This window comes from Neopsephotus bourkii, unplaced genomic scaffold, assembly GCF_033783945.1.
Source record: "Neopsephotus bourkii isolate Nb327-2 ecotype Australia unplaced genomic scaffold, CSIRO-AGI_Nbou_v1 NB_57, whole genome shotgun sequence".
NCBI lineage: Eukaryota > Metazoa > Chordata > Aves > Psittaciformes > Psittacidae > Neopsephotus > Neopsephotus bourkii.
This window is the reverse complement of record NW_026900574.1, coordinates 133,886-145,716: the sequence shown is the minus strand read 5'-3', so window position 1 is coordinate 145,716 and position 11,831 is coordinate 133,886. Positions and strand designations below refer to the sequence as shown.

At 42.1% G+C, this 11,831-nt stretch overlaps 1 protein-coding gene across 3 annotated transcripts in view; it reads left to right on the top strand.

Moving 5' to 3' along the window:
• The first annotated feature begins 657 nt into the window (after positions 1-657).
• Positions 658-11,831, top strand: part of LOC133212111 (polycomb group RING finger protein 3-like) — an 88,352-nt gene continuing 77,178 nt past the window's right edge. For all 3 annotated transcript variants that reach the window (XM_061353170.1, XM_061353178.1, XM_061353183.1), the window contains exon 1: positions 658-805. In XM_061353170.1, the coding sequence (XP_061209154.1) occupies positions 697-805 (109 nt within the window). In that variant the 5' untranslated portion in view covers positions 658-696. The remainder of the gene's footprint in view (positions 806-11,831) is intronic.

Genomic DNA, 11,831 nt, shown 5'->3' with positions numbered 1-11,831 from the left:
CTTCCTCACTGGCAGAGCATGAGACTGAAAAGTCCTTAATTGGAGTAAGGATTACCTAGCAACGACTAAAACATTGGTGTGTTATCAGTGTTGTTCTCAGACTAAAACTGAAAACACAGCCCTGCACTAGCTGCTAAGAAGGAGAAAAATAACTGTTACAGCTTAATTCAAGATAGTTATTTAAACAACTACTGAGTTTTCTGGTGTTCTTCTTGCAAGTTCTGTTAAACTATCACCAGGTTTATTTGCTCCTTAGGTATAATCAGAGAATTCTGTTAGATATATATTTTTTCTTTACCAAAAAATATCTGGTTTTTATTCTCCATTCATTAAATGAATATTTGTCTAGATGTGTGTATTATCTTTTCTATCCTTTGTTTCTCTGACAAAAATGGCTTTAATTATGCTACATAGCACTCTTCTACTCTGAAACCTTGACGTGTAAGTTAGTGTAGATTTTAATTATTTCATCATTTATTTTTATAAACTTTTAAAAGTTTAGTACTCAAAATATATACATAAATATACAAGAACCTGAAACTATCTACATGAGCATATCGTTAAGGTGAATTATAATTGCTCATTTATTCCGAAACAACTTTTATCTCATCAGTAAATCTGAGTTGCTATGTAATGTGTGGGTGATTTTTTTTTAATTTTTTTGGGTTTTTTTATTTTTTTTTACAGATACCAAAGATGATGACTAGAAAGATTAAGCTTTGGGACATTAATGTCCATATAACCTGTCATTTATGCAATGGATACCTGATTGATGCCACTACTGTAACAGAATGCTTGCATACTTGTAAGTAGGAATATAATGCTGTGAGTAAGCTAAAATGGTTTCTTTACTTGATGTGCTAGATGTTTTAACAGTTTTGGCTTAAGTTCAAAGTTTTACTGTGTACTAGCTAGAATAATGCAGGCTCCGCTGTGCAGTTATAATTTTTCAACAAAAATATATTGTTTTGTGAGACAAGAACAAACTTGAAACCATATATAGTAAATGGTAATGTATATGTTTAGGAATGTAGTTTCTCTGCTGAATATTGGAAGAGATATGGCATGCTTTACAGAGATGACATGATGTTTCAGATTTCTCAGAGATAATTTTTTCCAGTACATCTAATTTCTAGATGCTGTTCATCAGCTTTAATGTATTTGCTTTTCTTGGTTTGCCTATCACTCCTTTTTTAGCTCATTCTTCAGTCACTTCTCCATTTGCTACAAATATCAAGTTCCTTGGTGTTCTGTTTGAAGTAACACATTTAGAAACTTAATTAGGCTTTTGCTATGTTTTGTTCCAAATTCTGTAATGCTGCCATTAAATATTAAAATTAGTCTTGCTAGAGAGTTGCTTTTTCATTGTTGTAAAATGCATTTATTTATTTGCAACCATAAAACATGCACTGCAAGCAGGTGTGCTCAGTTTACATAGGCCATGCAATTTCTCAGGAATGCATTCTCAGACCAAACCTATGGAGTGTCTTGTGGAGTGTCCCTTATTATAAATTTATGTTTTCAGAAATTTTGTTGCTTTTGGATTCACCCTTAAACTTATGTTATTAATTCTGAGGGGAGACATACCATTGTAATATGGGTGGAAGGGTGGAGACCAGCTTTTTAAAGAATACCTATAGGGAAAGTAGAGTTTTCCCACTTTGTTTCTTCATTTCACATGATTCGGAGAAAACTCCAGGAATTCACCAACAAAGTTTTAAGTTGACAAGCAGGTATTCTTTACTGTGGCTCCTCCAAGCGTGTCTCTCCCAGGCATCAACCAGGCCGTGATTATATTGTCCTTAAACACGCATATTCATTAGATTACATACATTGCATCATACTTCTTAGACAATGCCTCCTGTATGCATACAGAAATGTGGTAGTGGGCTTTCAGACCGCTGGTGGTTATTTCTTATCAGTAACCACCAGGTGGTTCTGGCAAAGCTTATCTTAGTAATTTTGTTTTCTCTATAGTTGCTAACAAAGCCTAACATCTAGAGGTTACTTATTGACAACCCTATTCTTCAATCAACCCCCCTCTTCAATCCTCCCTTTTTCTTGTCCTATTGCAAATTCTTTTGCAACTGAATTATTTCATTTTTATTTAAAGTTTCCTGAAGTATTTCCCTGTTTCTATTTAATGCTTTTTTTGTTTCTCTTCCATTCGTCATAGTTCATCATAGTTTGTTTGCAACACCAAAAGGAGCATTGGACCGTTATGCATGTAATTACAACCATTCCAATTATTACAAATATGGTAAAAAAACCAACTGTCTCAACCAGGAGAGATTGGGTACTCATGATGTTAATTTTTCCCAAATTTCCTCAAATCCCCATGAGGTGTTGTCCTGCTCCACCTCATGAAATATTTTAACTTGTTTCCATATTTCCTTTAGATCAGTAGTAATTCTTCCGCTTTGATCTATGTACGAACAGTCTATTCCAATTTGTCTTAAAGGTGATAGGGAGGCCAATTAAAGGAATACCCAGTCTCTCTCCTGATTTAAGTAGCTGAGTACAGATCCAACAATCACTCTTGTTTAAGACATAAGTAACATTTTGTATCAATCTCAGATACAGATTTTGATTCCATGCTTATATGCCTATTATTATACAAGTCCAAATTATGATCGATGTAGTCTCATATGTGTGGGTCCTGAAGACTCAACATGACATATTTTTTCTCTGTTCTGATGTGTTTCTGGTTCTTGAATAATGTATCCAAGCAGGTTGTTCCTTTATCTTCACTGCTGTAAAGGTGGTCAATAATATCTGGTGCAGTCCGCTCCACTTCTCCTGTAGAGGATCTCCTGAAAAATTCTTAACATAAACCCAGTCTCCAGATCTGAAAGGGTGAATCAGATAATCCACACCTCTTGCTCTTGTCCCTGCTATTCTCTTATTCATCTCCTCCAATTATATTCCCAGATTGATCAGAAACTGTCAGAGATAGCCTTCCCCCACTTCCTGAAGACTTTCTCCTTTAAACTGGGACTGATATGGTCTTCCATACAAAATTTCAAGTGGGCTAACCTCTTATTTCGATTGAGGTTTTGTTCGAATTCTTAAAAGCCAGTGGTAAACCTTGGTACCAATATAAATTCATTTCCTGACATATTTTACTAATGTGTTGTTTGATCAGATGAACCATTTTTTCTACTTGCCTACTGGCCTGTATGGAACATGTAGTTGCCAATCAATTTCTAATTTTTGCTAATTTCCTGTAACAATTTTGCACTAAAGTGCGAGCTTCGGTCGGAAGAAATTGCCTCTGGTACCCAAAGAGGAGATTATTATCTCATTAAATAATACTTTAATCCCTTGTTTTGCTTTATTTATTCCACAAGGGAATGATTCTGGCCACCCTGAAAAAGTGTCTGTTAATATCAACAAATATCAATAACCTCATTTTCTAGGTAATTCAGAAAAATCTATTTGCCACTGTTGTCTCAGATAATTCACTTTTCCAATTGTCCCTACCTGATTCCTGTTTTCAGTCTTACGGTTATTTTTCAGACATAGTTGACATTGTTTTGTCACTAATTGCACTATGGTACAGAAATTTCTTCCTATGATCTGTTTGTTTAAATGTTTATACAAGGCATTACTTACCCAGTGTATTTTGTTATGTTCTTGTATCAACTTCCATAATTGATTATAGGGGATCACTACTTGTCCATCAGGTATTTTTATCCAACCCTTTTCATTTTCCTGTCCTTCCAAGTCTTCAATTAGTTTCATATCTTCTTGAGAGTACCTAAGTTTATTTTCCTCAATTACCAGTTTACCATCATGAATTAAGGACATCACCTCAACTCTTTCTGTTTCTGCTGCCCGTTCAGCCTCACGATCAGCCAAATTATTTCCAATCTCTTGATCAGAGTTACCTCTTTGATGTACGATAGCCCCTTCATTGCGTAATTGTAGAGCTTCTAACAATCATAGAATTTCTGCTGCATGTTTAATTTGTCTTCCATGGGTATTTAAAAAGTCCTCATTATTTACAAATTACTCTATGTGCATGAACTACACCAAAGGCATATTTGGAATGAGTCCATATGTTTATCTGCCTGTCCTTTGCCAACTCCAAGGCTCTAGACAAGGCTATTACTTCTGCCTTTTGTGCTGAGATGTTAGAGGGTAACGGTTTAGCTTCTATTACCTTTGAAGTTGTAGTTATGGCATAGTTTACCATAGAATCATAGAACGGTTAGGGTTGGAAAGGACCTTAAGATCATCAAGTTACAACCCCCATGCCACGGGCAGGGACACCTCGCTTTAAACCATGTCACCCAAGGCCTCGTCCAACCTGGCCTTGAACACTGCCAGGGATGGAGCATTCACAACCTCCTTGGGCAACCTATTCCAGTGCCTCACCATCGTAACAGGAAAGAATTTCCTCCTTATATCCAATCTAAACTTCCCCTGTTTAAGTTTTAATCCATTACCCCTTGTCCTATCACTACAGTCCCTAATGAAGAGTCCATACCCAGCATCCCTATGAGCCCCCTTCAGATACTGGAAGGCTGCTATGAGGTCTCCACGCAGCCTTCTCTTCTCCAGGCTGAACAGCCCCAACTTTCTCAGCCGGTCTTCATATGGGAGGTGCTCCAGTCCCCTGAGCATTCTTGTGGCCCTCCTCTGGACTTGTTCCAACAGATCCATGTCCTTTTTATGTTGACACCAGAACTGCACACAATACTCCAAGTGAGGTCTCACGAGACCAAAGTAAAGGGGCAGGATCACCTCCTTCGACCTGATGGTCACACTCCTTTTGATGCAGCCCAGGATACGGTTGGCTTTCTGGGCTGCAAGCACACTCTGCTGGCTCATGTTCATTTTCTCATCAACCAGCACCCCCAAGTCCTTCTCCGCAGGGCTGCTCTGAATCTCTTCTTTGCCAAACCTGTAGCTGTGCCTCAGATTGCTCTGACCCAGGTGTAGGACCTTGCACTTGTCATGGTTAAACTTCATGAGGTTGGCATCAGCCCACCTCACAAGCGTGTCAAGGTCCCTCTGGATGGCATTCCTTCCCTCCAGCATATCAACCGAACCACACAGCTTGGTGTCATCGGCAAACTTGCTGAGGGCGCACTCAATCCCACTGTCCATGTCAGCAACGAAGATGTTAAACAAGACCGGTCCCAACACCGATCCCTGAGGGACACCACTCGTTACAGGTCTCCAGCTGGACATTGAGCCATTGACCACAACTCTTTGTGTGCGGCCCTCCAGCCAGTTCTTTATCCACCGAGTGGTCCATTCATCAAATTGATGTCTCTCCAATTTAGAGACAAGAATGTCGTGTGGGACAGTGTCGAACGCTTTACACAAATCCAGGTAGATGACATCAACTGCTCTACCGCTGTCCATCAGTTCTGTAGCCCCATCATAGAAGGCTACCAAATTGGTCAGGCAGGATTTCCCCTTAGTGAAGCCATGCTGGCTGTCACCAAGCACCTTGTTGTTTTTCATGTGCCTTAGCATGCCTTCCAGGAGAATCTGCTCCAAGATTTTGCCAGGCACAGAGGTGAGACTGACTGGTCTGTAATTCCCCGGGTCATCCATTTTCCCCTTCTTGAAAATGGGGGTTATATTTCCCTTTTTCCAGTCGTCAGGAACTTCACCTGACTGCCATGATTTTTCAAATATGATGGCCAGCGGCTTAGCAACTTCATTTGCCAGCTCCTTCAGGACCCGTGGATGGATTTCATCAGGACCCATGGACTTGTGCACGTTCAGATTTTTAAGATGGTCTCAAACCATTTCCTCTCCTACAGTGGGCCCAAGGCCTTCATTCTAGCAGTCCCTGCATTTGCCTTCCCAGACCTGGATGGTGCGGTCAGAGCCTTTGCTAGTGAAGATCGAGGCAAAGAAGTCATTCAGAACCTCAGCCTTCTCCAAATCCTGTGTAGATAGTTCTCCTGAGAGCTTCCTGAGGGAGCCTACATTCTCCCTGATCTGTTTTTTATTTGCTATGTACCTGTAGAACCCCTTCCTGTTATCCTTAATATCCCTAGCCAAGTTTATTTCTAACTGGGCCTTAGCTTTTCTAGCCTGGGTCCTAGATTCCCGGACAACATCCCTGTGCTCTTCCCAGGCCGCCTGTCCTTGCTTCCACTTTCTATAAGACTCTTTTTTCATTTCAGTTTTCCTCAGCAGCTCCTTATCCATCCAAGGAGGTCTCCTGGCCCTCCTGCTGCACTTCCTTCTGGTTGGGATGCAACACTCCTGAGATTGTAGCAGGTGATCCTTGAAGACCAACCAAGAGTTTTGGGCCCCCCTGCCCTCTAGGGCTGTATCCCATGGAACCTTACTAAGCAGGTTCCTGAAGAGGCCAATGTCTGCTCTTTTGAAGTCCGTGGCAGTGAGCTTGCTGCACGCTCTTCTCACTGTCCTAAGTATCTGAAATTCGACCATCTCGTGGTCACTACATTGAAGGCTCCCCTGGAGCGTCACATTTTCAACGAGCCCTTCCCTGTTGGTGAGCACAAGGTCAATCATGGCACCTCTCCTTGTCGACTCCTCTATTACTTGCAGAAGGAAGTTGTCTTCCACACAATCGAGGAACCTCCTGGATTGCTTGTGCTAGGCCGTACCGTCATTCCAACAGATGTCAGGGTGGTTGAAGTCACCCATGAGAATGAGGGCCTGTGAGTGTGAGGCTTTTCCTGTCTGCCCATAGAGTGCTTCATCCACAGATTCCTCTTGATCAGGCAGTCTGTAACTGATCCGCACAGTAATGTCTCCCATCGCTATTTTCCCTTTAACCCTGACCTACAAACTCTCTGTTAACTGCTCACCTGTTTCCAGAGTTCCATACTCTCCACCCTATCCCTAACATAAGGGGCAACTCCCCCTCCACACCTGCCAGGCCTGTCTTTTCTAATGAGTCTGTAACCTTCCATTCCAACACTCCAGTCATAGGAGCCATCCCACCTTGTTTCTGTGATGCCTATTATATCAAACCCCGTAGACGTGCACACATCTCTAATTCCTCTTGTTTGTGCCCCATTGTACGGGTGTTTGTATAGAGGCATCTGAGCCGAGCTCCAAATGAAGCCGGCTCATTGGCTGGAGCAGCTGGAATATCTCTATATTGATCCAAGCATTTATTATAGGTGCTGGCAACTGACTGGGTGTGTTGGGATGGAATGATGCCCCCCTCCCCCAACACATCTAGTTTAAAGCCTCCTTGACCAGTCTGGCAAGCCTCCTACCAAAACTGTTCTTCCCCTTCTTTATCAGACCAGCTCCACCAGCCCCCGCTAGACCTGGCCTACAAACTTTGGTCCCATGTTCAAGACACCCAAACCCCTGACTATGACACCACCCTTTTAACCATTTATTAGCTTGCCTAATCCTCCTAGCTTTTTTAGGTTCTCCCCTGTATCCTAGAGAATAGATGAAAAGACTGTCTGAGCTCCAGAGTCCTTAACCACCTCTCCCAGGGCTCTGTAGTCCTTCTTTATGTTCCCCAGGCTACTACTATCTATATCCCTAGCACTCACATGTATCACCAGAAGTGGGTAATAGTCCATGGGATTTACCAGAGCAGGCAGCCTCTCTGCCACATCCCTGATCCGTGTCCCTGGTAGGCAACACACCTCCCTTGAGACCGGGTCAGGTCGACAGACGAGTGCCTCTGTCCCTTTCAAAGTAGAATCCCTTACCACTACGACCCGCTGCTTTTTCCTGGCAGCGCCAGTAGAAATCTTTTTTACTAGTGTATCTGTCTGCTGTTTCTGGCAGAAGTGCGTTTCCTCATGAGCCCCCTGCAGGACAGCAAAGCGGTTCTGCGTGGGGACAACAGATTTAGGAGGAAGTCCCTTGCTTTTAATTGTCCTTTTCCTCCTTTTTTGTTGGCAGTTTTTGTCACCAATTCCCAGCTTCACGTGTTAACTACCTCCTTCTTTCCTCCATGATAGCTCATGCAGGAAAGTGGAAGCTTGAGGACTATGCACAGTTTGGGCTGGGAGCAAGCATTCCTGCTTCCTCTCAGCTACCCTGACATCTTGTAGCCTATTAATAGCTTCCCGCAGCTCAGCCACCTGCTGCAGGAGGACCTCCACCAGGGAGCACCGAGTACAGCCCTGCCCATTGTGTACCTTTCCCTCACCAGACCAGTGCAGGCACTCTCTACACTCCGAAGTCTGCACTGCAGCCTCCCCTCTCATCGGCTCTGTCTAGGTGCCTATGGTGGCCACCGCCAGGGCAGCCAGAGCAGAGCTCCCAGACTGGACCCTGGTCATACGGCAAGTGCTCACCATCCCGCTCGCCTGCTTGCGCGAACTGCTGTAAAAACTGCCTCGACCCTCTCTGTTTGTCCGCTCTGTTCACCACGTTCCCTGGGGCAAGTTTTTAACCAGTCAGGGCTAGCACCATTTCTCCTGGCTTCACCCCCTTTGAGTCAGCTGCTCGCGTCAGCTGAGCTGCCGGCTCCTGGGCAGGTCCTGTCGAGGACTTGAGGCTCCCTCGGTGGCTCCTGTTGCTCTGAGTTGAAGCTCCTGGATGCTGATCTCCCCTCGCTCCGGTGTTCAAGGTGTCCTTTCTTGAGCTACTCACCTCAGCATTTGACTTGAGTTCGAATTAGTTGAGCCTTCAGTTTAGATACCTGGTATCCATTTAGCCCCAGGAAGTTTAACAATTCTACAGTCCATTGAACACATTCTTTCTCAGTTTTGGTAGCAATTAACAGGTCATCCACATACTGTAGTAAAGTTCCTGTCTGGGTGGGTGCTTCACAGAATTCTAATTCTAGTGCCAGTTGATTTCCAAAAATGGTCAGACTGTTTTTAAATTCCTGAGGTAACACCCTCTGAGTGAGCTGTATCCTTCTTCCTGTTTCAGGGTTTTCCTATTCAAAAGCAAATAAATTTTTACTTTCTTTGGCCAGGGGCAGACAGAAAAATGCATCTTTTAAGACCAGACCGGTAAACCACTCCTGATTAGTATTCAATTTAGTCAATAAGGTATACAGATTAGCTACTACTGGATGAATACACTCCACAATTTTGTTGATTGCTCTGAGATCTTGAACTAATCTGTAACTTTTCCCATCAGATTTCTTTAATGGCTCCCTTTTGATCCTCCAATTTTAAGGGATATTTTTTAATTCTAATTGGGCAGGCCCCCTTTTATTTTTACTTTAACAGGCAAAGGATTTTTTCTCCTTACCTGGAACTTCATATGCCCATACTCCCATATATACCTGATTAAGGATTTCTTCTATTTCAGGGAGGTCCTCATGGTTGCTTTTCTGTTGAATTAAAGATAAACTCAAAACTTCAATTAATTGATCATTTTTGACTCTTAATTCCATTTTGACTTCTTTAAATGTTGCTTCTCACCCTAATAAAGATTTTTGGAGGATTTGGCATGTATAAAAATTTATGAATTTCCATTTGTTTTCCCAATTTGTACTTCAAAGGTTTCAGAAAAAAATGCTTTTCTTTGTTTTTGTTTCTTTTTTTTTTTCCTTGGTGGCCAGTAACTTCCACATCTGTCACAAATTCTTTTCCTCTGATTTAACATCGAATGAGTTGCTCCTGTATCCACTTAAAAATTCCACTTTATTTCCTCTAGTTCCTCATTTTAATTTAATCTGTCGATCTGCTAGGGTAGATTTCCCAGGTCCCTGTCAGTCTAGTTCTAATTCAGTCACCGGAGCCACCCCACGGCACTCCCCCCAGGGCAGTCTCACTTCCAACATCCACACTCCTTATAGTATGCACACTGATTCCATCCCACAAGAGAATTCAATTTCTCATCTCTGCCTGTCATTCTTCCTCTACCTCTGCCTCATCCTCTCACATTAGTCCCTCCACCAGTTTCTACTTGTCCCAAAGCAGCCACTGTAGCCGTGCCTATAGCATGACTAAGCTCTTTCTTCTCTACATGTTTCTGATTCCCATACACTCTCCACACTTTTTTAACATTCTCAAGTACTTCTGCTCTGTTGCCAGTGACAGCAACCTCTTCCTCCTTATCAGTAACAGATAGGGCAGATGCCAAGAGTGCTCCTCTCAGAGGTACCTGTGATGCATAATCCCCCAACCTTCCTAATCTTCCTGATTACTCTGTTTGGCTTTGGGTTTGTTTGTGGGTTTTTTTGTGGGTTTTTTTTTTTTTTTACTTTAATCCTCATCCCCCCCAATATCAGAGGCTGAACAACATCTCTCCAGCTTAGCTTTCTGTTTTTCCCTGTCCTTTTCCAAAGACAAAATTAGGGATCTGGCAGAGCTATATTATATCACATTCTGTCTGCCACTCTGGGTGGCTTCTTAAAGTGAAAAATGTATCTGCATACATTACTTCATCCCATTTTCCCTGCCACCTCAGAAACATTAATTGTAACAATGTATTATAATTCAGAGTTCCATTTTTAGGCCATTTTTCCTGATCTTCCAAAGTATACAACAGCCATCATTGGTTACGATATTTCAGCAACATTTTCTTATTTACTGAGCCCCCAGGAAACTCTCCCAGTTCTATCCAATGTGCCAAAATGCACCCTAAAGGACTCTTTTTCAAGATTTCTCCACTCTGCCGATTTCCCATTATTAATCTCGCATTCACACACACACAAACACACGGGATCCCACAGGCACACTCCACACAGTTACGACACTTGACACAGAGACAAAAATTGTATCAAATGAAGAACAATTAATAACACAGTTATAACAGTCTGTCACCAATACCAAAATCACAAGACCAAATTCGTCACTGTAGCAAGCCACAAAATAGACACTCCACAGTTACAACGCTTGAAACAGAGACAACAATTAATAATGCAGATATAACAGTCTGTCACCAATACCAAAATCACAAGACCAAATTTGTCACTGTAGTAAGCCTCAAAATACACTCCAGAGTTACAACGCTTGAAACAGAGACAACAATTAATAATGCAGATATAACAGTCTGTCACCAATACCAAAATCACAAGACCAAAATCATAACTATAACAAGCCACAGCATAAGTCAAATACCAGTAAAACCAAAACCTTTTCTACAAGACGCCCACTGTGTCTTGCAGAACCCAAACCACAAGTTGGCCCCTGCTTCTTGTGGTTGTATACCAGTAAAACCAAAACCTTTTCTACAAGACACTCACTGCGTCTTGCAGGACCTGATTCGGAGAAAGCTCCAGAAACAAAATTGCCAACAAAGTTTTCAAGCTGACAAGCAGGTATTCTTTATTGCGGCGCTGGGAGACATGGGGGATAACTCCTCCTAATGTGTGTCCCCGTATTGCTATACAAGCCATCCTTATATAGTCCCTGGTCATACATACATATTCATGCGGCTACGTATGGATTCCATAATTTTCCAGAGAGTTCCCCGCATGCGTACAGAATTGTGGTGGTGGTCTCTGAGGGTCGTTTACTTCTTCCAACAATCTTCATCACTTCTGGCAGCCTTTGAAGCACGCGCAGTAGATGCTCATACCAGTTTAATTGGTTCGTTAGCACCAGAGACATAATAATCCTCCTATCCTCCTACTTATCAGTTAGTTTAACTGTAGCCCATCCTGGACACCTGCAGTTCCCAGATACTCCTTATCCCTGTGTCCTGTTCTTCTAGACTGTTTTTCTTAAAACTAGGCCAACTATAACGATTTATCTTGTGAGAATTCTCAGTATGTTCTCTAGCTGTACTCTATTTTTTTTTCTCTATGTATCATGCACCTCAGTAATTTTCCATTGCTACTGTTACAAAGCCATCAAACTTAACATTACTTAAAACTACTTATAAAGGTTTCTATATCCCATTTTGTGATTTTGTGCCCCTTTGTCTCAAATTCCCCCCTTTTTCTGTCCTTT